Here is a 24,871-nt window from a genome sequence, read left to right on the forward strand (position 1 = left end):
CAGCGGCACAAGAATTGCTGGTTTCTGGTCCCCGGAGCGGACGCTTATCTGGATGATGGGTGACCTTGCAAGAGATATTGCTAGATGGCGCGGCGGCGGGTCGGTGATACAGAGACGACCGGCGACATCACCGGGTACTGGACAGAAGGGGGCGTCGCTGCGCGGTGCTTAAACGTATTGCGAGGGGCGAACGGTGTGCATTTTGTGCTGGAAGCAACGGGCGTCTTCAGGCCGGCTGCTGCGGACGCGCTCAGGTAAGCCGAACCTGGGTGTGCCGAGACTTTCGTGTTTCTGACACTGCGAGCGGGTATAGGCGCTTTCGTTGCTGTTCGAGTGCGCATAATTCTTGACTGTGTGATTAAAGCTAGAAGCATCCCTTTGCTACCAGTCGTCTCCACTGGATAACGGGCTACTTGCGGACCGAGGAGCGAAGAATCATGGTTCGAGTGTTGTTGAGGGGAAATATCGTCTTTCCTAGATGGGCGGCGGTGTGGCTGCTGAAGACATGGTGGTATTATCGCCCACACATTTTTACTGGCTGCATTTACAAAGCTGGGCAAGCACTAAATGACTTCTAACGCTAATGTTCACTAAAACCGCTACTGTTCTGATACGAGTGCGCCCTAATTTGCGGCTTATTTGTTGCATTACTTTATGATTTGGATTGTTATTTATTTTTGTCTTGCGCTTGCTGTTTCCTGATACCCAAATTTTGGAAAGCGATTGTACACATCGCGCATGCCATTCTTGCGGATTTGCCAGCAGTGATTGTAAGCCCTATACGTAGCGTAATATACGCAGCATGCGCTGACAGGTGCCTGGTATAACGTGCAAGTTTCTGCTTACTGAGACCTTTTCGATTTGTTTTGTCCTATTATTCATCTCTCCGGGACATAAGCCATGTTTCGAACTACGTTTAGGAACATCTGTTCGCTGCGCGTTGCCAGATCCACGACCTCCTGGTGCAATGGAGCTCCAGCTAGTCATTTGCTAAGGTGGCTTTATGCTAAACTGTATCGCTGGTGCCGCAACAACAGGTTGTCATCTATTTTCAGCATACACATTGTGTGTGTGATGGTTGAGTGCAGAAAGATCCTGCTCACTTGTGCGGCTGCCCCTGCATCCTGTCGGTGTTGTGCCTAGACTGCTTCCTTCGGCAGACGCGTTATCAGGATCCAACGCGCTGGCTTTCACCTGTGCTGTCAGTCCGGCCGTGCCCGCTAAGGCTGTTAGCGGTATCTGTACACCGCATAGTATAGCGTTATATTGATTCTGCTTGCGTAAGGGCGGCGCGGCTTTAGTTCATGTGGTTCTACCCGCCATATTTCACATGGCCGTCCCCCTTGAGAGGGGTTAACACATAACAAACGCTACTGAGACAAACACTAGCAAAACACATAAACGCATATCGCGCCACCTTTTTCTGTCTGAGTTTGGAACTCAGCATGTCCCTGAACGGTGCAGCGGGATTTACGGAGCCTCCCCGGGACGGCGTCCTCTGAAAAAACCGGTCGCCAGTTTGCAAGCCGACGCGGGCGACCAAACCACTAGGCTGCGGCTGCGATTTGGGCTTAGCGTCCCAAATCGACATAAGATATGAGGGACGCCGTAATAGTGTGCTCCGAACATTTCAACCACCTGCGGTTCTTTAACGTGCATGCATTGGTATCGCACACTGCACGGGCCTCTAGAATTTCGCCTATATCGATATTTGGCCACCGCGCCCGGCATTGAACCCGTGTTTTTCGGGTCAGCAGCCTAGCGCCATAACCACTGAGCCACCGCGGCGGCTACATTGGCTGAGGGCCTTGCAGCCGTTGGCATAACATAGCCAGAACGTGAACGTAACGACGACTTCTATGCGTCTGTAGCTTTGCTGTAGTAAATATAGGCAAGGACACTGCGTTGCTCATAAACGCGGGAGTGTGCTGTACCATGCTGGTTTTCTCGCCCACAGATCAGAGGCACAGACCGGTAAACGATACCATAGTGGAGTCTCCCGGAGCGAGCAGTATTGAAGACTTTGTTTAGGTAAGATCTCTGATCGCAATCTTCAAATAGTGATTTTTGGAATTTGTCTTTGGAGTCTGATGCGCCGTGATCTGGCGCCGATGTCTAGCATGGATAGATCACGTCACTTTTTTTGATGTGCAACTTGCAACAGTTCAGGGAAGGTAACTTAAATAAAGTTTTCTTGCAACCATCACTTCCCCCCTCCCTAGCCGACAGAATGAATGGAAAGCCATGAGCACAAGAGGTTAGGAAGCTGAAAGGTTTCTAAAAAAAACATTGCGGAAACCTGAAAGAGGTTCAAGCCATAAAGAAAAGCACCAAGCGCTACGCGGTCCTCCAATTTTTCAAAAACCAAAACCCGCTTCCGACAGGAGCGCCCGCGCGCAGGCGCCGATATCCGTCATGCAGATATCTGCCCCACGCTCGCGCATGCGCAGACGAGCTCCAGCGTAAGCTTAGGATGTGTTCATCGTGTTGGGACTTTACTCTCGAGTGGCCGGGCCCACCCAGCCTCCGCCGGCTGGTCGACTTCAAGAGAATTTACCGCAGTTCTGTTACCTCTGTTCCGTCACTATTCTCAATCTTTATCATGAGTCAATCAAGCATGCATTAAAGAGCGGAGGTAGATTAAAAGCGTTGAAGACGAAAGCCGATATACTATCTCCATCGAGAGAAACGAATTCTATTTCATCGCGCTTTTACCTCGGTGGTACGAAAAAGACGTTAGTCACCCTGGAATGTATCACGGATTACTGTACTGTTTTTCTTATCACTGGAGTCGAAGTGCGATCAAGAGGAATACGAACAGCGGAGCTTGCAGGCGCTGCGTTATTCGCGTTTCTGTCTATCGTGATAGTATGTCATCAGTAATATTTATAAGATGGATAAAATAGTCGTAGTGTTCTACACGAACGTATACAGTAGACAAAGTTTTCGGGATGTAAGTCAGATTAGCAATATCAGACAGCAATGCTAAATTCCGACAGTAACGGCAGACACAGTAAAAAAAAGCCTTCGGAGCAATGCAAAGGGAGAGCAGCCGGTCAGGATCAGGTAACAGCATATCTGTTGAAGGACGAAGGGGAGATTGTGCCAGAACAACTAGCCACCTTGTATACGCAATCCCTAATGACCTCGAGTGTTCCAGAATCTTGGAAGAACACCAACATCATCTTGATTCCTTAGAAAGAAGACGTCAAGGACTCGAACAGCTAGATGTCGAACAGCTTTTAAGGTATCTACTAAAGTAGCCACTGATAGTCAGGGCAACCTTAATCTTCAATCAACGAAATCATTAGGCAGGCTTCCGTAAAGGATATTCTACAATATATCATATTCACGCTATCAATCAGGCGATACACAAACGCACAAAGTATAATTATGCCCTCTATGCAGCCTATATAGATTACGGGAAGCCATTCGATTCCGTCGAAATTTCAGCAGTCATGCAGGCATAGCGGCCTCTGGATGTAGAAGAGCATTAACTAAAATTATTGGACGATATGTATAGAGGATGCACAGCTACCATAGTACTCCCTAAAGCCAGCAATAAAATTCCAAAAAGACTGGCTGTCGCGCAGGGAGACATGATCTCCCTAATCCTATTCATCACCAGTTTTCAGGAGTATTTTGAGGCCTGGATTGGGAACAGGTGGCGATAAGAGTTAATAGTGGATACTTTAGTAATCAGCATTTCGCTGATAACTTCGCCTTCCTAAGTCATTCAGGAGATTAGCTGCAAAACAGGATCAATAATTTCGGCAGCTAGAGCAGAACGGTGGCTCTTAAAATTAATATGCGGACAACCAAGGTAATGTTCAAGCCTCGCAAGGGAACAGCAGCAGACAGCTGGTCTCAACTGGTAGCGAGGCGCTGGGAGTGCTAAGGGACTGCGCCTACTTAGGACGGGTAGTGATCACAAAGCCAGAAGCCCAGATTGAAATAAATGCAAGAATAATAATGGGGTGGAGAGCATTCGGCAAGTTCTCCCAGATCATGAATGGCAGCATACCATTATCCCTCAAGAGAAAAGAACACAACACCTGTGTTCTCCGCTACATACCTATGGGACAGAAACGTGGGGCTAACGAGAACGGGTCAGATGGGCAGCGCAACTAGCTACGGAAGGAAAATGATAGGTTTAACGTTAAAAGATAGGAATAGGCTAGTGGGTGTTCTAGGATAAACCAGGGTTACTGACATCGTAGTCGAAATCAAGAGGAAGTAATGGGCTTGGATAGAGCATTTAACGCGAAGGCAAGGTAATCGATGGTCATTAAGGGCAACAGACTGGATTCCAAGGGAAAGGAAGCGTAGCAGGGGCGGCAGAAGGTTAGGTGGGCGGATGACATTAAGAACGACAGGGTTAATTAGAGACATTCGAGAGGCATTTGCCCAGCATTGGCGCAGTCAGGCTTAAAACCACGATGACAGAGTAATAGGCGCCAGTGAAAAAGCGTACAAGTATCACACCATCACGATTGCTGCAAAATGTCGACTCCATACAACAATAGAGAATAGTGACGTGACAGCTGCAACAAAGATCTGCAGGATATCCTGCGGGCTTTCATCTGTGCTGTTAGTCCAGCCGTGCCTGCTAAAGTTGTTAGCGGAAACTGGATGAGATGACTGGCAAAAAGGTCTTTGGCCAAACCGTTGCCATGTCGGATCAGAGATAAGTTCCGCCGTCAAGAGACACTAAATCCGATTTGTGCGGTAGAAGCCCGTTTGTGGTCATGTGCCCGTTTGTGGTCATGTGCCCGTTTGTGGCCATGAGGCCATCTGCTGAAAGACCATGTTGGGCTAAAGAGTATAGTTTCCGGCTCTTTAATGAACGTCGTCGCGCCTTTGCTTCGTTTGCTAGGGTCGCCAACCTCACTGTAAAGTTCTCTCATGCTCGCTTTCCGCTCGTCGTGCTGGAGTCCGGATCTAACTTTGGGTAGCTGATGTCTCTCGCATTAGTCAGCGTCCAGTAGTGTCGTTTTGTGCATATTGTGGAAACCGTGCTTCTCCTATTTTACCGGCCCCTCAAAACAATGGCGCATGAACACTCGTGAACGCATTTCCACTTTGTTCTGCCAGAAAATGTAACCGGAAAGTTTTTTACGGGCAACTGGAGTGCACGTGGTTTGAAACTTCCGGTTCTTGTTCACACGTACCCGCAGTGAAAATGTCTTCTGTGGCGAAGATGTCCGCGTCTATCTTTTGCTGCTTGACGTCTGATGCACAGGCCGTTGCAGACAGACATTTGGTTTCTGTCGCTCTACTCTGAACATAAACGGGGGTTCCCTGCTTACCGGTGTGCCCATCTCGCTGGTTCTCAAACCAGAAGTGACTGGCTGATCGGTCACTGCCTCGTGCTGCATGCTCAGTTATGGGCACCCGGTCTGTGTTACCACTATCATCATTCATTACCGGTACGGGAGTCCTGTCCGATTCCTAAAGTACTTCGCAGTGCCTTGCAATGGTTGTTAAAGATTTGGCAGTGGCGGATCAAGTGTGGTCGACCCTCGGGCGCACCACATATGCGTACAGAGGGCTGCTTGATGCACCACTTTTATAGATGACGTTTAGTGAAGGCAACGTCCAGGCGAATTCGGTGCAGGCAATTGCGATCACGTTTATCTAAATTGCGTGGCATGCGGAAGTCTCAATGGGGGTAGATACGAAGACGGGTCTATATTGACGCTGTGGATCAAACCGCAAAGAACGTAGCGTCTTCCAGAATTTTGTAGCCAGAAGTCTCGCGACATCGCTGCGAGAAAAGGGTATAGGTAGGAGCAAGGAGGTGTCGCCATGCGCCAACCTCGCAGCACAGCAGCCAGAACGTTGCCTGCAACGCACATCTGCAAGGGGGTCCTCTAACGTGGAAAAGCTGCTTCGTTCTTGAGTTTCATCGGACTGCAGTCTCTTGATCAAAAAGTCTGTTTCAGGTCTTCGCCATGACCCTGCAGTTGTCGCAGTCAACTGCGTCGTGCAGCTAGTCTTCCCGCAGCAGCACGAAGCCTGACTAGGGGGCATGGATGCGTGTGTTGGTCGTTTACTCGGTATCAATGTCCACCGAGGAATTCACAACGATAAGCGGTAAGCGATTTTCGTCGGCGACCATGCATCGCCCGCGTTCCTGTCTTTTTTGCAAAGGAACAACACAGGCGCGATAAACAGAACCACGTGTACGTAGCAGAACGACCGCTTAGTTCCAGTGCAAAAATGCCACCCAACATCGTCAGCCTGGCTACACCCACTGGAGGGCAAAGGCCTCTCCCATATCAATTCAATTAACTCCTTCTCTGAGGTGCGTCTGCTCCTTTATTCGTTAGCCTTGTGTCCCACTAGAGTTTTCAGACAAGAATATTGTCTAACCCAGATAGGCGGGAGTTTGATCGCTGAAGACATGCTGGTTTTCTCGCCCACTTATTGCGGCTGGCCGCGTTCATAAAGCCGGCTCAGCAGACTACATTATGCCTAAGACTAATGTTCACCACACAAAAAAAAAACGCAAACGTTCCGATACGAACGCCAGCCCTAATGTGCTGCCTATTTGTTACAGTATTTTATGCTTCAGTTTGATACTTGGCTTCTTTTTTGGTCCTTGCTCTTTCTCGATGGAGGTATTTTGAAATCCGTTGTATACATCACGCATACAATTCTGATGCTCATCTGCAAACAGTGATAGCACAGCATAGCCCAACGTACGCAGCCAGCGCTGATGGGTGTCTGGCCGAGGACGCCAATAAGCCCGCCGAGACCACTCCGCTTGGGTTCGTGCTCTGCTCAGCAGACGACTATAGTTGTCTGTTTCAATAGCAACGAAGACGGCAGTGGCGGGAGGGGTGTATGCATCGGTTCACATCGATTGGGGAAGGGGATCGATGTCCGGTACCTCCTCGTGGGGATCCCTGGCCTCAGGTGGACTGTGTGCTCTGCTTGGGGAGAGCTAAATGCGGACCGTGGCGCACGATTGACTACTTAATTTAGCGTGCGCCACATAAAAGGCTTGTGTAAAAGGCCTTAATGGGGCGAAAATTTTGTACTCGTGCAATTCTCCGGGCATCCGGCAAGCAGCCGAAGGGGACCCGACACATCAGCGCAGCAGCGCAGCTTACCAATTTTCGTGTTTGTGCACTGTGACCTTGAGCAAGTTGTTGCAGTTTGCTCTAAATTGCAGTAGGTGCTTCGGCCTTACAAATTGGTGACGGGCTGCACTGTGCCCTTAAACAGCAGGGACGATGTGCGTCAGCACAGCAAGTCTTTCTTGGTGTCTGGTTCGCTGTACCTTGAACAGTGCTCTTCAACAGATCACTGGTGACAGTTCGTTTTTAGTGTCGGGCTGCACTGTGCCCAGAGTCGTCTCTAAAACAGTAGGGGCGTTGCGCACCAGCGCAGCCAATCTTTCTTATCTGGGCAGCAGGGTTGGTGAGCAGCTACATTTTATTGACTTATCCACCTGGTACTCGTCTCTAAGTGGTTCATCTTGTGTGTCGGGTTTCACTGTGCCCAGAGCACGTCTCTTAAAGAGTACAGGCACAGCCTACACTTATATTAGACCTTTGGCTACCTCTGGTTTTTCACGCAGTTTTCCAGATGGGTTCGTCGTGGTCCCGAAGGGTTTTAGAAGTTTCAAAAACGGTGCCCTCTGCTTTGCGGAGGAAGGGCAGCTTGAGTTGCTAAGGGATCGCTCGTCCACAAATTGGTCGAAGGAGCGCTCCACATCGGTGGGAAGGGGCTTCGCCCGTGGACTGTTTCGGGATCGTCGCGCGCCGTGACCGACGGGTCTAAAATGGCGCCTCCGTGAAACCGGGGCAGACGGTTCGCCCCATTGGATTGCTGACCTGGTGTCAGCTCTCTGGTGTTTCGCGAGCGTTAGGTGGTAGTCCTTTATTTTGTTTGGGTGACTGACCCGGCAGACAAGGTTTTGCGAGTTGTGTGTATTACGTCTTTTTTTTCTTTCCCGTATTCACTGATCATTGGATTTCTTGCAGCATGTGCATAGATAGTTTGCTTCGTATCTACTTTGGAAAACACCGAAGTTGTGTTTTCCTTTTTTGGTGTGCTTAGTGTGTTTTTAGTGGCTACTGCCTAGACAGACTTCGGGTCGTGTTGTGTTGTCTAGCTGCTTATGCATCGCGGGTTTCACCCGAGCAGACATAGGCTACACTTCGATTGTGTTACTTCTGTATCGCTCGGGTGTAGTCCCCACACAACGTCGAGCCCTTCCTCTGGTTAGTTGCTTCGGCTCGTTTTGTACAGGAGCCCTGGTTGATTTTTGCATAGAGGATTGCATTAATAGTGTGCTAGACTCATTAGTGCTGGCGACCGCAAAGTGGTGGTAGCGCTTTTTTTTCTCTCCTCTGCGTTAGTGTTACTGGTTTGGTGGTCATTGGGTTATTGCTGGTCAATAGTCTTATTCACAGCGAAGTTTTATTTTTTAATTTAATTCCCAGCCCTGCATTAGGGTTAGCATTTTCATCACTCATTAGGTCAATCATTAATACAAGTCGTATTGTTTTTTTTTGGTGGTGTGTGCGGGTGATTGTGGTGGTCACTGCTAGGTCATGGCCACATATGTACGGACTTCATTATCGGTCCAAAGACTGGGTCTCAGGCCGCGGCTCATGTATATCATATTTGCAACACAACGGTCACATCACGGCTGAAACTAGAGGCCTATTACTTCATCCACAACGTTTAGCTATTGTGGCGTTGTCTTTTGTGGAAAAGATTGGAGGTGCTCACAGCAGGCCTCCTCTCATTGCTCCAAGTGCCCTTTGATGAATAAACCTAAGGGTTCCCACCAGTTGGGTGCTACTGCTGGTTCCAATCACCCAAGTTCTAGTGCTGATGTAGGGGCCTCAGCGTCTGCTGCTTCAGTAGACCCGCTCCATCCTGGTTCTGAGCCGCCAGTTGACGGCCCTAATACTGCCGCATTAGACTTAGAGCCGATGCCTAGGACCGCACCAGATTCATTGGGCATAGATTTACCCATTCATACTGCTCCATCGTGTGTCATTATACTTCGACTGTATCCTCAAATGCTAATGTGCGTGCCTCTTCTGATGCAAGTCAGCCAGCTTCTGTAAACCATGCTTCTCGCGTTCAGTACGAGCTTACTTCCAGCTAGGGCCTGTTTACTCCACTAAGTCAAGTGTACCCTGAGCAACACGACTCTCATCCAACTGCATCACTTGGTCCGAACGAGGCCAGCACGGGGCCTGGTCGTCGCCAATATGTCCCAACGACAAGAAGACGCTGGTCGGATCAGGAAATGCGGGAGTTGGCCAGGCTGGACATTTTGTATCGTGACATTCACCCTCTGCTGCAGACTCTTTCCCAAAATTTTCGAACCAGAACTGAAGATGCCATTGATTATATTCGTGGATCCAGCAAGTACAACTTCATACTTCGAGAATTGCTGAACACTGCTACTCAAGACTTTACAACCTCTACCGAGTGTGTTACCTGATAGTGGACCCGCGGGGGCATGCTACTGGCATTGTCGTTGAACATCATCAGACTTTTCACTGGATGAGGTAGCCAAGGCCTTACGACTTTTTCCTACTACATCAGCCTCTGGCCCCGAAGAGGTCTCGGTGACTGAACTGAGAAAGGTGCCAGCCGAGGTTCTGGTACTCGTCTTTAACAATTGGTAGGCTTTCGGTGCTGTTCCTTATGATTTCAATGTTTGGCGAACAGTATTTATCCGAAAGTGTGCAAAACCGGCACCGCCGAGCGACTACCGGCCGATCACAATATCGCCTGTTTTGTATCGACTCTTCGCGAAAATGGTGCTTGCAAGGCTATCAGTAGGGAATAAATCTCACAAATTCCAAGCTGGCTTCTCGGAGGACAAATCTGCTTCCTCTAATCTACTCATCCTGCAAGCTCTCATGAGAACCATGAAAAAACTTCACCGTCCACTCTTTGCCGTCACTTTGGACCACCAGAAAGCATTCGACACGGTATCGCACCATGCCTTGTTTGCGGCCCTGGAAGTGAGAAACGTCCCCCCCGCGGTTTATATCGTGTCACGTAGTGGTGACGGCAGTCGAAGCAGTGATGAAGACGGCCGAAAGGGTCTTCTAAAAGAAAACTGTTTATTGGGCTGACTTGCACCCGAAATGAACTGAATCACTTGGCGGAGGCGAAGCGACAAGCGTGCTAGGCAGTCGTCGAACAGAATGCCCGCCGCTGTCGGCCGTGCTCAATTTAAAGATGATAGCGAACTTTCCGGAACAACGTAGAATCAACTGTGCCTGGCTGCGATCACTCGAGATAAATCTAGTCGCGTCTTCCGTCGCAAACAAATTAATAAATTGGTGTGGCGGCAGATTTGAAAAAAGAACACTGCAAATATTCGCGGCATTACTTCCCTCTCAAAGAAGCATCGACCCGATGCAGTAAAACAAATAATGCGACTAGCAAGAGAAAAAAAAACGGATCTTGCGAAAATAGAGCATGGAAATGCAGTGGCTTTTAGCGCGCATAATACGGCTTCAGACAGACTACATGGACAACTTCTGGTCGTACGCGGCGTCGCTGGGATGCTGTCATTGCGTCAGGGATGACTTCATAATCCAGTTCACCTAGCCGACGAAGAACTTTGTACGGGCCGAAATAGTGGCGCAAAAGCTTTTCACTCAAACCACAGCGGCGAATGGGCGTCCACACCCAGTCTTGGTCTCCTGGCTTGTATTCCGCGTTGCGTATTCGTAGGTTGTAGCGTCTGGCGTCGGACCGCTGCTGACCTTTGATCCGTAATCGCGCAAGCCTTCAAGCTTGTTCTGCGCGTTGAAGGTAGGCGTCTAGCCTGGTCGTGGCCTCCCTGCCATGGACTAGCCTAAAAGGCGTCATCGGGGTAGTTTCCTGCACTGCTGTGTTGTAGGCGAAGTCGACGCACCATGACATCCCGCGTTTTGTGTTCGGCATCGACATACATGGCGAGCATATCGGCGATGGTTTTGTTCAGGCGCTCGGTCAGTCAGTTGGCCTGCGGATGGTATGCAGTTGTCCTCCGGTGGCTGGTTTGGCTGTAACGCAGAATGTTGCGTCAGTTCCGCAGTGAATACTGTTCCTCTGTCCGTGATGAGCACATCGGGGGCACCGTGTCGAAGAAGAATGCACTCCACGAAAAATTTAGCGACTTATGCTGCTGTTCCGTTCGGTAGGGCTTTCGCCTCGGCGTAGCGGGTCAGGTAGTCGGTCGCTATGATGATCCACTTATTTCCAGATGTTGACGTTGGAAAAGGGCCAAGCACGTCCATGCCGATCTGCTGAAAGGGCCTTGAGGGAGGTTCAATGGGGTTCAGAAATCTTGCTGGTCGTGTGGGAGGGGTCTTTCGTCGCGGACAATCTCGGCAGGTTTTCACATAGTGTGCGACATCGGCAGACAGTCGGGGGAAGTAATACTTGTCTTCAATGCGGCGGAGGGTGCGAGTAAACCCGAGATGTCCATCTGTCGGCTCGTCGTGTGAAGCCTGTAGAACTTCTTCGCGGAGACGAGCAGGTAGAAAAAGGAGGTAGGCTGTTTTGTTCGCTGTAAAGTTCTTCACAAGGACCTCGATCATTCTGCACACAGAAGGAAGACAGTCCTCGCTTGAATGAAGCGGGGGGGGGGGGGGGGCGGTACAGGAACCTTGCCTTCCAGGTACTCGATAAGGCCTTTTAGGTCGGGGACCGAGCGTTGCTGCAGAGCAAAAGAGCTGGGGCTGATGGGTCCCAGGAAGGCGTCCTCATCGTCGTCCGGCGACGGTGTATCTACAGGGGCTCGTGAGAGGCAATCGGCGTCAGAGTGCTTGCGTCCGGACTTGTAAACGACGGTGACGTGAAATTCCTGGAGACGCAGACTCCATCGAGCGAGTCGGCCAGAGAGGTCCTTCAAATTGGCAAGCCAGCAGAGTGCGTGGTGGTCGCTGACCACCTTGAACAGTCGTCCGTAGAGGTAGGGGCGGAATTTCGACGTCGCCCAGATGATGGCAAGGAACTCCTTCTCAGTTGTCGAATAGTTAGCCTCGGATTTGGAAAGGGAACGGCTAGCGTATACGATGACTTTCTCCAGCTTGTCACTTTTTGAACGAGGACGGCGCCTCGTCCCACGCTGCTTGCATCGGTATGAACTTCAGTATCGGCGTTTTCAATAAAATGCGCAAGGATCGGTGGGGACTGTAAACGACGCTGAAGTTCCTTGAAGGCTTCTGCTTGCGGCGCTTCCCATTTGAACGGCACGTCTGCCTTCGTCAGTTGGGTCAGCGGCTCAGCGATGCGCGAAAAGTTTTTCACAAATCGTCGGTAATATGCGCACAGTCCGTGAAATCTGCGCACTGCTTTCTTATCGGCTGGCGGTGGAAACTGTTCAATAAATGCTGTTTTTTGCGGGTCTGGGCGTACTCCCTCCTTGCTAACGATGTGGCCTAGAAACAGCAGCTCTTCGTAGGCAAAGTGGCATTTCTCTGCTTTTAAGGTTAGGCCAGACGACTTGATGGCGTCCAGTACTTTTCGAAGTCTTTTGAGGTGCTCTTCAAAGTTCGAGGCGAAGAAAATGACACCATCTAAATATACCAGACAAATTTGCCACTTCAGGCCTGCCAGCACTGTATCCATTACTCGCTGAAACGTCGCTGGTGCGGAACAGACCAAATGGCATCACCTTGAACTCCAACAGCCCATCCGGAGTGATGAATGCTGTCTTCTCGCGATCTCTTTCGTCGACCTCAATTTGCCAGTAACCGCTCCTGAGGTCCATCGATGACAAATATTTGGCGTTGCAGAGGCGGCCCAGTGTGTCGTCGATGCGGGGGAGGGGGTAGACGTCCTTCTTAATTATGTTGTTCAAGCGGCGGTAATCCACGCAGAATCTAAGTGCGCCGTCTTTCTTTCTCACTAGAACAACCGGTGCCGCCGATGGGCTGTTTGAAGGCTGGATGACGTCGTGGCAAAGCATTTCTTCGACTTGGTCCCGGATGGCTTGTCGTTCTCGCGGTGACACACGGTAGGGGCTTTGACGGAGAGGTCGGACGTGTTGGTCCGTTATAATGCGATGCTTGGCAATTGGCGTCTGTCGCAGCTTCGGCGATGTCGAAAAACAGTCACTGTTGCTTTGAAGCAGATTGCGGATCTGGTCTTGTCTGTTCCGGTGCAGGGCTGGGTTGATGTCGAAAGTGGGCGAATTCTCTTGGTCAAGCGAATCTTCTGCGGAGGGGTCGGAGAGGGCGAAGGAGTCTCGTACGTCGGATATTTCGTCGAAGAAAGCAATCGTCGTTCCTCTGTTAATGTGTCCGTATTCTTCGCTGAAGTAAGTCAGCAGTACTTCGGCCTGCCCATTGCGCAAATGTGCGATGCCTCTTGCGATGCTCATTCCTCGGTCTAGGAGCAACTGCATGTTGCCCTCGATGATGGCTTCAGCGTTAATGGCTTTCGTGGCGCCTACGGTCACGATAACGCTTGATCGGGGTGGGACGCTCACTTCTTCCTCCAGGACACTCAGGGCAACGTGATTTTCCCCAGTTTTCATCGAAGCGATGGCTTCGTCCGTCGAAACCGTGATCAGCTTGGATCGCAGGTCGGTGATCGCCTTGTGCTCATTAAGGAAATCCATACCCAAGATCACTTAGCGGGAGCATTGCGGTAGCACAACAAAGGTCGCACGATAGGTATGTCCTTTGACTGTCACTCGCGATGTGCATCGTCCTGATGGCGTAATGAGGTGGCCCCCTGCGGTGAGAATTTGTGGGCCGTCCCAAGCCGTTGTGACTTTTCTCAGATGCGCAGCGAATGTTCCATTCATCACTGAGTAATTGGCTCCTGTGTAGACTAGAGCGGTAACTTTCCGGCCGTCGATAGCCACTTCTAAGGCGGAGGTCCTGGCTGTTGCATTGCATGTCGCTCTCGGTGTCGGGTCACGGCTTCGTCCCGTATGCGATTCGCGGGTGTGGCGTGTGGTCGAAGCTTTTCTGGGTGGCGCCATCGTTTTGCATGCAGTTTGCGTCGTGGTCGGGGTTGTCATTTTCAATCGTGCAGGCTTCTTGCATGAATTCCTCGACTGTTTTTGGCGGCTGGCGGACGAGGCTTGCTAAAGTTGTTCTTTTGCGCCGCGCATTAAAAACTGAACTTTCTTTTCCTCGGTCATCTCGGGATCGGCGCGGCAAAATAGGCGCTTCATCTCCCCGACGTAACCGCGGACAGGCTCATTCGGAAGCTGGACTCGAGGAGTCGTTCGGCTCTTTCTTTCCTCACGACACTGGTGAATACCTTCAATAGTTCTCTCTTGAATTGCTGCCATGTCGTAAGGGACGACTCGTAGTTTTCGTACCACGTGCGTGCGGAGCCATCCCATCAGAAAAACACGTCTTTTAGAAGAAAAAAAAGAACAAACACCGCAAATATTCGCGGCATTCGTTCATCCGTGACATGTATAAGTTTAGGACCAATACATTTTTGCCTGACGGTACGACCGGCAACATAAGAGTTCCTCTTCGGAGAGGCATCAAGCTAGGGGATCCATTATCCCCTTTTCCCTTCAACTGTGTTCTGGACCCCCTGCTTCAGCAGTTGAATTCCTCGTGGCTTGGGGTGCGCCTTCGAGGTGCATCTATGAGTGCCCTAGCATTTTCCGACGACATGGTTTTGAAGTCGGACACATTCGAGGGTCTCCAATCTCAGCTTCGGGAGACTGAAGAATATCTCCAGAATGCGGGGTTGCGCCTCAACCCATGTATATCTCAATACTTTAGTTGGCGCTACGATCATTGCGCCAAAAGCTGCAGGTACTAGTTGCCGCCGGTTTCCTTTGGCTGTGCACAGGTGCAATCTGTGGGTTAAGGCACGCCGATCAAGTACTTTGGGTTAGGAATCCACCTCGCAAAACTACCAGAAGTGCAAACTGCTAAGGCACGCTCCCTGGTCCGCCCCATAAGCACTGCCACTTTGAAGCCTTTTCAGAAGCTTCATTGGTTCCGTCAGCTGGAGGTCCCAGCTCTTCTGTATACGGCATCTAACACATTGAACCTCCGAAGTGAGGCTGGAAGCCTCGACAAATTGCTGGGCGGTATAGTGAAAAAAGCCCTGCATCTACCACGCAGCTTTCCAAACACCCACTTGTGGTTGCCGCCGAGATGTGGTGGACTCGGCCTCCGGCAATTGCAGCGTGTTGCTCAAGCAGTTTAGCTTAACGCCCTAGGTCATCTCATTCGCCTAGGAGACGACTTCGTAGATATTCTTTTCGAACATGTCTTTCAAACTTGCTTCAATCGAATTGCTCAGCAGTTTGGAGTTCCTGAAGGGATCGCATCTCGCAAAGAACTCACGCTAGCTATCAAGAAGGGTTCAGTTCGTTGGTGGAAGAAGCTGGCGGCAAAATATTCTAACAAATATCAGATTGCCTTCAAAGACCACTTTTCTGCAACTCAAATCTGAAGAAAAATGGCGATAAGATAAAGGCACTGCTGTTGCGTACCAGCCTTTACCCAACCAAAACTTTGTCCAACCATTCAGAAAATCCTGACGATCGTCTCTACCGGCGCTGCGGGGGCGCTCCTGAAAGTGTATACCATATTTTGCAGGTGTGCAATCCATTTCTCTGCATCGCACCGAGCGCCATAACTTGATAGCAAAGAATGACGCCAGGATGATCTTGGAAAATGACCCCACTGCGATTATTCAACGTGAGTAACCATTCACACCTCCAGTGGCTCCCGACTGCGCCCTGACATGATTTTTCGGAAGGGCGGGGTTGTTCACGTAGTAGACATTGCCGTCACCTGGGATACCAATGTCTGTATCCTAAAAAGCATGCGTGCCTACAAGGCAGCAAAGTATGAGAAGCTCCGCCTTCATTTCCCGGGTGAGACTGTCAAGTTTTGGGGGATGGCTTTCGGGGCCCAATAAATGCTCTGCAGGGACACCGCCATGGTTGGTGGGGTCCTTGGTCTTACAAAGGCCGTCCTTGGATGGGTCTCTGCTAGGACTCGTGGGAAGCAACATCATGCTTAGTCGCTTCGCGCAGCTGGTGACCTGTAGGCTTTTCCCTCGACACCTCTTGCAACTTTTAGCACTTTTTAGGGATTTTAGGCCAGTAATCTCCTGTTCGGACCCCTGCTTTTATTTTGTGGGGCGATTACTGAGCCAGTGTTTATGGTTGTTTTTAATATTTTTGTACTTTTATTCGTCTTAGTTGAATTTTAGTTCCTTTGTTACTGATCAGTCATGCGCTGCTTCGTTTTTTTAAGGTATTTCCCCCCAAGGCCCAACATCCCTTGTTTGTACACGAAGATCCTTTAACGAGCGCGGCGGTAAACTGCGGGACTTGCCGCGCCGACAAGCGACTCCGTGGCCAGGTACAGCAAAGCTGGACGCTTCTTCTGCTTGGTCACGGCAAGCCACGATAATTAACACTGCTCTGGGGGCCACCTAACTCCGCTCTTGCGGGGAAATTCTAGTTCTTAGGGACAAGCCATCGTCTGGACGAAGATGCAGGATGGGGAACTGAGCGTGCAGGGAAATCTTAGGCAGGGAACGGAAGAGTGGTTTCTGGGCTTCAAAAGAGTGGCGAATCCTGCTTGGGGACAATGCGGAAGGGTGCGCGAATTGAGGCGGCACGTCACTTTGGCCCCTCTCCCGTACTGTTGCTGTCAAGCCAATGAGCGGACAGGCTGAAACAACTATCTCAGTCGAGAAGCCGCTTCAGGTCGTGACTATGACGCTGTCTCCTGCGGCAGGGTACTCCAGCTCGCCTGCCCGCTGCAGCCAGAGTCCATGGAGGGTGGGCGTCATGACTGGCATACAGGCTTTCTCTAGTAACCAGAACACTAGCATCGATGATGGGTAAGCGATTCTTCAGTGGAATCACCTACTATTCCCACTGCCGACTATGTACTCTGTTCGCCTAAAAAATGATCGACATATGCCAGAACAGCCAGTGGCATCGAGAGATTGTCATGATGGCGTGGTTGATACCCTTGCACCTTTTGGCATGATATCGCCATGCCGTGTTCGCAATGACGGCTTCCATGAGTCTGTAGTGGTGCTGTACTGTAGGCGAGGGCACTAAGTTTCTTTTATAAACGCAGGAATGTGCTTACGGTGGCATACTGTTTTTTTCTCAAATTGCAACCGCAGCCGGATCAGCGGAATAAGGACTGTGCAAACGGAGTCGTCCGCAAGGAACAGTACTGAAGGAATTGTTCAGGTAAGAACGCTAATTCTTTACTCTTCAAATTTTGATTTTTAGGATCTGTCTTTGCACTTTTTGTAATTCGTAGGTGGTATGAGCTGATAGATCTCAGTACGAGCTTACAAATGGCTGCCCACCTAGGCTTACCAGCTTTTATTTGTGTGCTGCTTTCGCAACCTGCGTGCTTATAATGGGGTTGATTCCAAGGAGGGATGAAGTCCTAAGAAGTTTGTCGCGGGCCTCGTTTATGCTTCGGCTGTTGGAAGCGCAGTTTTGCGTAACCTCTGTTCGTTTAGTCACTCTTGCCTTATTGCTGGTTTCCTCAAGGTGTGCACAAGTAATGCGGAGCCTTCACTGATGCCAGCTCAGTGATGCCAACTCAGCCAGCTTAGCCATGGGCAACTGGCCAATGTTACCTGTATCATATTCGCAACCGTTACCCATTACCCTTTGATGGCAGGACACACCCTGCCTCCGCCGACTGGTCGATGCCTATAGTGTACATCCCGCAGTTTTTTTTTTGGTGCAGCTGCTGCGTCACTTTTCTGTCGTTGTTTGGAGACGACACTTTGCAGCAATCGTGCTGATGTGATACTTGTGCTACTTGCACCAGCAGCTGTTACATCTCTGATCATCAGCCTGACTACGCCCATTGCTTGTTAAAGGCCTCTGCCACGTCGCTCCAATTAACAAGGGCCTTTGCCAACTGCAGCTACCGTATCCGCACAACTAGAAGCAAATGAACCGACCCTCACCAACAGGAGAACAATGCTTACCTGTGCATACGTACTGAAAATAAGGTCGCTACCGAAACATCTTTGTTACATCATAGTTACAAAATGCCCATCCAGAACATTGTTCACCAACAAACCTCAAGCTGTAAAACCATTGCTCCTCCACTTTGAAGAAATATGCCAAGAAATAAACATACTAGATGCACTTCCTGATGTTGCCCAGAGACCCGATAGGTTGCCACCTTGGTACCTGTTTCCTGTTGTATGCCATTTTGCACTGACACACATTCAAAAAAGACATACCCCACTGGAATATATACAGCAAGAGTTTCTTGGAGTAAGTGAAAAATACAAGAATTGCACAGATTTCTACACAGATGGATCTAAGACAGCACTCTACTTAGGGAGCGCGATAGTGCAAGGGAAATGGGAAAAGGTAGTCAGGCTGCCTCAGTGCTCTTCAATCATTACAGCAGAATGCTACGCCATTGCTCTAGCTGTAGAACAAATATTGAAGAAAAACATACAGAACAGTGTTATCTACAGTGACTCCTTCAGCGTAATTACGGCAATAAACCCCAGAAATGCAACCGGACCCTTCACAGGAAACATAATACATAATGTAATACGAGCTGATTCACAAGGACATAAAATAAAGTTTTCTAGGTTCCCAGTCACGTGGGCATCAGCGGAAATGAGAGGGCGGATGCAAGCGCCGCACCTGCCCTTAACGCAAAAATAAAACCAATAAACATACCGCATAAGGATTGCATCAAGTTAGTCCAGAATAAATTGAGAGAAAAATGGCAGGCTTTTTGGGACAGCGAGGTTAACAACAAGCTGCACTTTGTAAAACCTGTCCTGGGTGAATGGAAGACCTGTAGGCACCAGGAACGATTTATTGAAGTAATTTTATGTCGTCTCCGCATTGGACATACACACATTACACATAGTTTCTTACTAACGAAACAAGACAAACCTCGTTGTGAAAGATGTGAAGACGAACTAACAATAAACCACATTTTAATCTCTTGTGCAAAACTCGAAAAACTAAGAAATAAGCAGTTTACGAAGTTTTATAATGAATACATTCCTTTACACCCAGCTCTGCTTTTAGGCGAAAATGCCATTGTTAACATATCTTCCGTTTTTAGCTTTTTAAAAGAAGCAGATGTTCTTCAGAAACTGTAAACTTTGATCCACAGCTTTGCTTTAAAATGTGATGCATTTCAGCCATTTTCTCATTCCATGAGAAGAGGGCTGAGGTGGTTATTTGAATAGATGGGAGCCTCAGGATCCTTGCCCAGCCAAGGATGGCTACTGAGGTTATCTGACCTTCTTGAAAGCGTTTATTTTTAGCCATTTTTAAAATTTCTTCTTTCTCCTATTACTACCAGAACGAAATAGCAATTTAAGTCCTCTACACAACCATGTTTCCTCCCACCTACAGAAAAGTGTTCATATACCTTGAGCCTGGCGCATGATAGCCTTAGCTGCTTATGTGCCATTAAACCCAACACAACGCAACACACACACCCTGCCTCCGCCGACTAGTCGATGCCTATAGTGTACATCCCGCAGTTTTTTTGGTGCATCTGTTGCGTCACTCTTTTCTATCGTTGTTTGGAGACGACACGTTGCAGCACTCGTGCTGATTTGATACTTGTGCTACTTGCACCAGCACCTGTTACATCTCTCATCATCAGCCTGACTACGCCCATTGCTGGGCAAAGGCCTTTGCCACGTCGCTCCAATTAACAAGGGCCTTTGCCAACTGCAGCTACCGTATCCACACAACTTCTTAATCTTGTGCACCCACGTAACATTCTGCCGGCCCCTGCTACTCTTGCCTTCTTTGGGAATCGAGTCCGTTACCGTTAAGCACGATTGATTATTTTGCCTTCGCACTGCATGCCTTGTCTAACGCCATTTCTTACTCTTGATTTTGACTATCTCATTAACTCGCCCTTGTTCGCTGACCCACTCTGCCTTCTTCCCGTATCTTCATGTATAACGGCTACCAGTTTTTTCCATAGCTCGCTGCGTTGTCCTTACCTTACCATTTGACTTCACGAAGGCTTTGGTTAATCCTGCCCTCATTTCCTCCAATATTTACAGGCTTAGGAGGGGACGCCGTTTCCTAGTTCGCACTGCATGATCCGCCACTCTGCTACCTCCTGGTTTCATCAAGATATCTCAAGATGGCTGCTGCGGTTACCTTGCGCATCACGAGCAAGAAAAGCTTTGACATCATTTTCGACCGACGTAATAAATTATGTTCATTCGGCTAACATTATGCCCACTGTTATGTTTTTGGAAAGTCAGGCAACTGTTGAGGGCGAGCAGCTCATTACGGAGGTCTCAACGATGATCCAATGTGAGCTTTAGAATTTTCGATGATACCTACACGTTGCTGTTACCTGGAACAAAATGTCAGGATGGTGGATTCAGAAAACTAATGTCATTCGATTCAGTGGGACTTTTTGAACAGGTTGCGGCAGAGAGGGGAGACGAATCCGAGAGTGGGAAAGAAAGGCGGTGTTGTGCTGTCACCGGCGCCGCACGATGAGAGAACCGGATAGTAACAAATTGAAAAAGAAAAATATTTATTTCGATACACAGCACAGTGCTTACGGGAGAACGAAAGCGAACGTTCTCTTCCTCCTGTACTTCAACCACTTGATCCTTTCTACCGAAGCACAGTGTCTTTGTCTGCCTTGTTTCTTTGTTTGAGTTAATAGTCGAACCTGGATATATCGAACACGAAAGGGATCAAAAAAAATTCAAGGGGGCACTTTGTTGACCTAAAGTGCGGTGCGGCGAAAGCCTTTAGCGAGTGGTTGCTGCTTGTGTCAGTGGTGTGTAGTTAAGATGTAAATTAAGTACACCATTCTTGCTACATACGCGTTGCGCAAGGAGGCATGTTGCGCGACACCCGACTCCGTTGACAGCTGCAAGTCCCAGACGCAGCGCGCGCACCGGTGGCGTTACCTCGCGCATGCGCATTGAACTACAAGTGGCGCAACTTGGCCTCCGAGATCAGGATAGCCCGCGCTTAATCTCGGAGGCAATGGGCGCAAGAACATAATGGACGGACGGGCGGACGCGAGCATGAGCCATTAAACGCTTTCGCCTTAATACTTCCACTTATCGAAAATTCAATGCATAAAATCGTCAGTGCATAAGCTATTCCTACGCCAGCAGCCTGCGTTCTGCTCGGCCCAGCAGGCCTCAGTCACCCTTGGCCACTAGGACCAAACAAAGCAGGCGCTCAGACAAGTGGGAGAAGCATCTGAGCATTTACTCGCAACCATGGCGTGGCAGTGCAGCCAGCGGAGGGCAGCTATGCCGTGAACACTTTGCAAAAAAACATCGGCGATATGATGAAGTCTTTAAGTGCTGTAAAGCTTATTCGCTGCCAGAAAGAAATCCTTGATGTGCTACAAAGATACCTCGGCACAGAATAAATAGTCCAGGCGTTGGCTTACCAATTTTTACCCGACAGCGTATACAGCTCGTTCGGTCGAAAAGCCGTCGGCGTAGCCGTAGTCAGCACCGCGAGTCGGAAATAATCGGGTAATGCGTAAAAAAATCGTATCATGGTAACTTGAGGTTTAGGTGATTCCAGTAAAACGGAGCGTTGAGCTAGTTGGTACATACTCCTGGGAATAACAGCAGTATGTCCCTTGTCTCAGCGCTGTTACTCTCAGCAGTTCCAGTGACTGATGAGTCATTGGTTGGTGATATGCGATGACGAGTTAATGAAATCATTGTAATTAATAGATTAATCAGATAATTAAAACACAAAAAGGAAAGCTCAAAGGTGTCAAAGTGCTCAGAATGAAAAGGCAGTGCTTGGTCATTCTAATTAAGAAAATAAAGCGGGTTTAATTGATCAATTATTTATGTAAAACACTTAAAAATGCATTCAAAGGTGTCAAACTCCTCAGAATGGAAAGCCAATGTATGCTGATCTTGCTAACTACCAGATTTGGTTGGTTTAGTTTGGTTTGATGGGGTTCAACTTCCCAAAGCGACTCACTCCATGAGCGACGCCGTAGTGAAGGGTTTCGGGAATTTCTATCACCAGGGATTGCTTAACGTGCACTCACATCGCCCAGTAACCGGGCCTCTATAATTTCGCCTCCATCGAAATTCTACCGCCGCGACCGGCATCGAACCCGCGTCTTACGGGCCAGCAGCCGAGTGCCGTAACCTCTCAGCCACCGCGGCGGCTAACTACCAGTTTTATTGTCGTTCTAATAAAAGATTGTTCTGAAAAAAAGTGTTTAAGAGTCGCATCATCAGACGAAGCGAGAAATCGCGTCAACTCGTAAGCGGAGCATTGGAGTCCTCCAGCATTTTTTATTTATTTCATCGCCCTGTGCAGCACGAATTGTGTTGAATATTTGTCTTCTTAGTCACAGTTGCACAATTCAGTCCCACAGTTCACTTCTATTGAGTGCGCGGCTCTGGGCAAATTGTGCCAACATTAGCAGACTCTCGCTGCCATGACAAAGCCCCATTTCACGTGAATTAAGCGCACATTTTGTCCCGCGCAGCAGCATCACACACGCTCTCTTGTCCACGGGATGGCGAAAACCCGAAGGAAGTCCACCCTCCAGCCCCTTTACTGCACGCCAATTCCCGAGAACTGCAGCCGAGAGCGGAGACAAAAAATTGGAATACACTGTGGAAATCAATGCAGTTGTCCAGTGCAGCGCTCAAGACGCGATCGATGGTCTATTTTGTTGTAGGCGAGCAGAGATGATGCGAAAGTCCAATGTTTTATTTCAAGCCCTAGAATGTGCCAGAAAGCGAACCAATAACGGCAATCGACCCGCCGCGGTGACTCAGTGGTTAGGGCACTCGACTACTGACCCGGAGTTTCCGGGTTCGAACCCGACCGCGGCGGCTGCGTTTTTATGGGGGGAAAACGATAAGGCGCCCGAGTGCTGTGCGATGTCAGCGCACGTTAAAGATCCCCAGGTGGTCGAAATTATTGCGCAGCCCTCCACTACGGCACCTCTTCTTCCTTTCTTCTTTCAGTCCCTCCTTTATCCCTTTCCTTACGGCGCGGTTCAGGTGTCCAACGATATATGAGACAGATACCGCGCCATTTCCTTTCCCTCCAAAAAAGCAATTAAAAAAATAACGGGAATCGTTTCAGAAGGTAAGGGCCATAGTCTGTACAGGTGTACTGCCTTCCATTGTGGATACATGGCTGGGCTTAAACGCAGGCTAATGAATCCCTGCCTAATTTCGAAGAACTGGAAAGGGTATGCTGCAAAAGGGTTCACCAGTGCCAGCGTCCATAGGACCATTGCAGCGCAGTCTAAATGGGGTGCAATTTTCGCAGAGTTTGTTGCAGCGCTTTAGTCTTTAGTTAGTCGGGAAAGTTTTGGGGGCAGTTCCTGTTTTCTGTTTCATATTTTTAGACAACCGAGGTAAATGTCCAAAAAAATGTGCTTAAATATATGCTGGTCTTTCATGTCATGTTGTGGAAAAACTAAGCTAAATATCCAAATTTCCCCAGTAAAAAGTTGTCTTCTATTTCGTGATTGTTATGCAACAGTTTTCAATAATATTGAGCCTATTGCTTGCTCTTTATGGACAACGAAATTTGTGCATGTATTTTATGCGGGCATTTGAAATGTGCGCCAAATTTAACTAATACAACATGGCTGCCTCTTGCGTCAGTCTATTTTGTCTCTACTACACTCTGCCACCAAGTTCCTGCTTGCCTTTATTAGTGCGCGCAAGTTTTTCTTGGAACTTGAACTTCACTTCCTTCTTTCCTTTTTATTTTGCTTTGGTTGTATTTCTCAACTATTTCTGCCTTTTTGCGCGGCATTTGCTTTTAACAGTTGCGCGGCATTATTACACTCTCAAAAAAGCATTGGCCGTGTGATTTACCGAAAAGTAAGGTCAACAACATCACGGACAATGCAAAATAAACATTAAGAGCTCAAACACATAGCGTCCATTAGCTCGCACGATAAAGTTTCAGGAGCACTACATGTACAAGTTCAGGAGCACACGATGCCGCTGGGTTGCTCTCCTTCCGTCAATAAGGTCAACACTCATACACGGCCACCTGGCTTGTATTCCACGTGGCCACGGTGGAATATGAGCCGGCCTCAAACATATGCTGTATTAGGGGGGCGGTATGCCCAAGGTGGTTCACAAAATGACTCGCGCCTATCTGTTGTGGCTAGGCGAAACCAGCAGTGCTCTTGACTTGGGGCACGACATCGTACCTGGGATGACGCACTCACCCTGCTTGATGTTGCAGGCGACTCTCACCTGGACGGTCTGTTCATGGCTCCTTCACCCAGGCCACCTCCCGTCACCGTACCTGCTACTGACTTCGCCGAATTCCAGTCGAAACGCACCGCTTCCGGAAGAAACCTACCCTTTCGTCTGGCAACCCGGATCTACAACACCAGCGTTCGAGGCGGTTGGCGCGCAGTATAAGAACCACCCAGCAAGCGCACACTTCGGGCACAACATCGCACCTGGGATGATGCACTAACGCTGCTTGATGTTGCAGGTTAGTTACTTGAACAGCGCGACTTGTGTTAAGAGCAGCAATTGCTGTCTTTTGGCGGTGTCGTGCCCACCTGCTCTTGAAGACATGTTAAAGCGAGTGTTCGCGTTTTTTAGTGGCTTTTCTTCCGGCTTCTGCAACATCGTGCTAATGCTTTCTGGTGATGTTCAATAAACCCCGGTCCCATGTCTAAAGGCGAAACTGACACATTTGCCGGGGCCCTTAAAACGATCTGTGATCTTGAAGACGGTTGTCCTTTCCTACTGGAGGAGAAAAAAGCTGTCAATGAAAAACAGGCAGAAAGTGAAAACGAAATTCGGCTACTTTGTGCTAAGGTAGGGACGTTAGAAGCATCATTGTATCACGTAGTACAACAGAGGAAGAAAAAAAATGCCGGCATAGTGTGCGTCT

At 49.1% G+C, this 24,871-nt stretch overlaps 1 protein-coding gene across 2 annotated transcripts; it reads left to right on the forward strand.

Moving 5' to 3' along the window:
• Window positions 1-175: 175 nt before the first annotated feature.
• Window positions 176-24,457, forward strand: LOC144100354 (uncharacterized). Of its 2 annotated transcripts, XM_077633330.1 has the most exons (4): window positions 15,570-15,668; window positions 16,722-16,827; window positions 17,122-17,191; window positions 20,029-20,186. In XM_077633330.1, exons 1-4 carry the CDS (start codon window positions 15,632-15,634, stop codon window positions 20,032-20,034), a joined length of 219 nt encoding a protein of 72 aa, XP_077489456.1. In that variant the 5' UTR covers window positions 15,570-15,631; the 3' UTR covers window positions 20,035-20,186. The 2 variants fall into 2 exon arrangements, 1 of the variants encoding a protein (XP_077489456.1); XR_013307622.1 differs by lacking the exons at window positions 15,570-15,668; window positions 16,722-16,827; window positions 17,122-17,191; window positions 20,029-20,186 and adding exons at window positions 176-254; window positions 24,206-24,457.
• Window positions 24,458-24,871: the final 414 nt, after the last annotated feature.

Source organism: Amblyomma americanum, chromosome 8, assembly GCF_052857255.1.
Source record: "Amblyomma americanum isolate KBUSLIRL-KWMA chromosome 8, ASM5285725v1, whole genome shotgun sequence".
Lineage (NCBI taxonomy): Eukaryota > Metazoa > Arthropoda > Arachnida > Ixodida > Ixodidae > Amblyomma > Amblyomma americanum.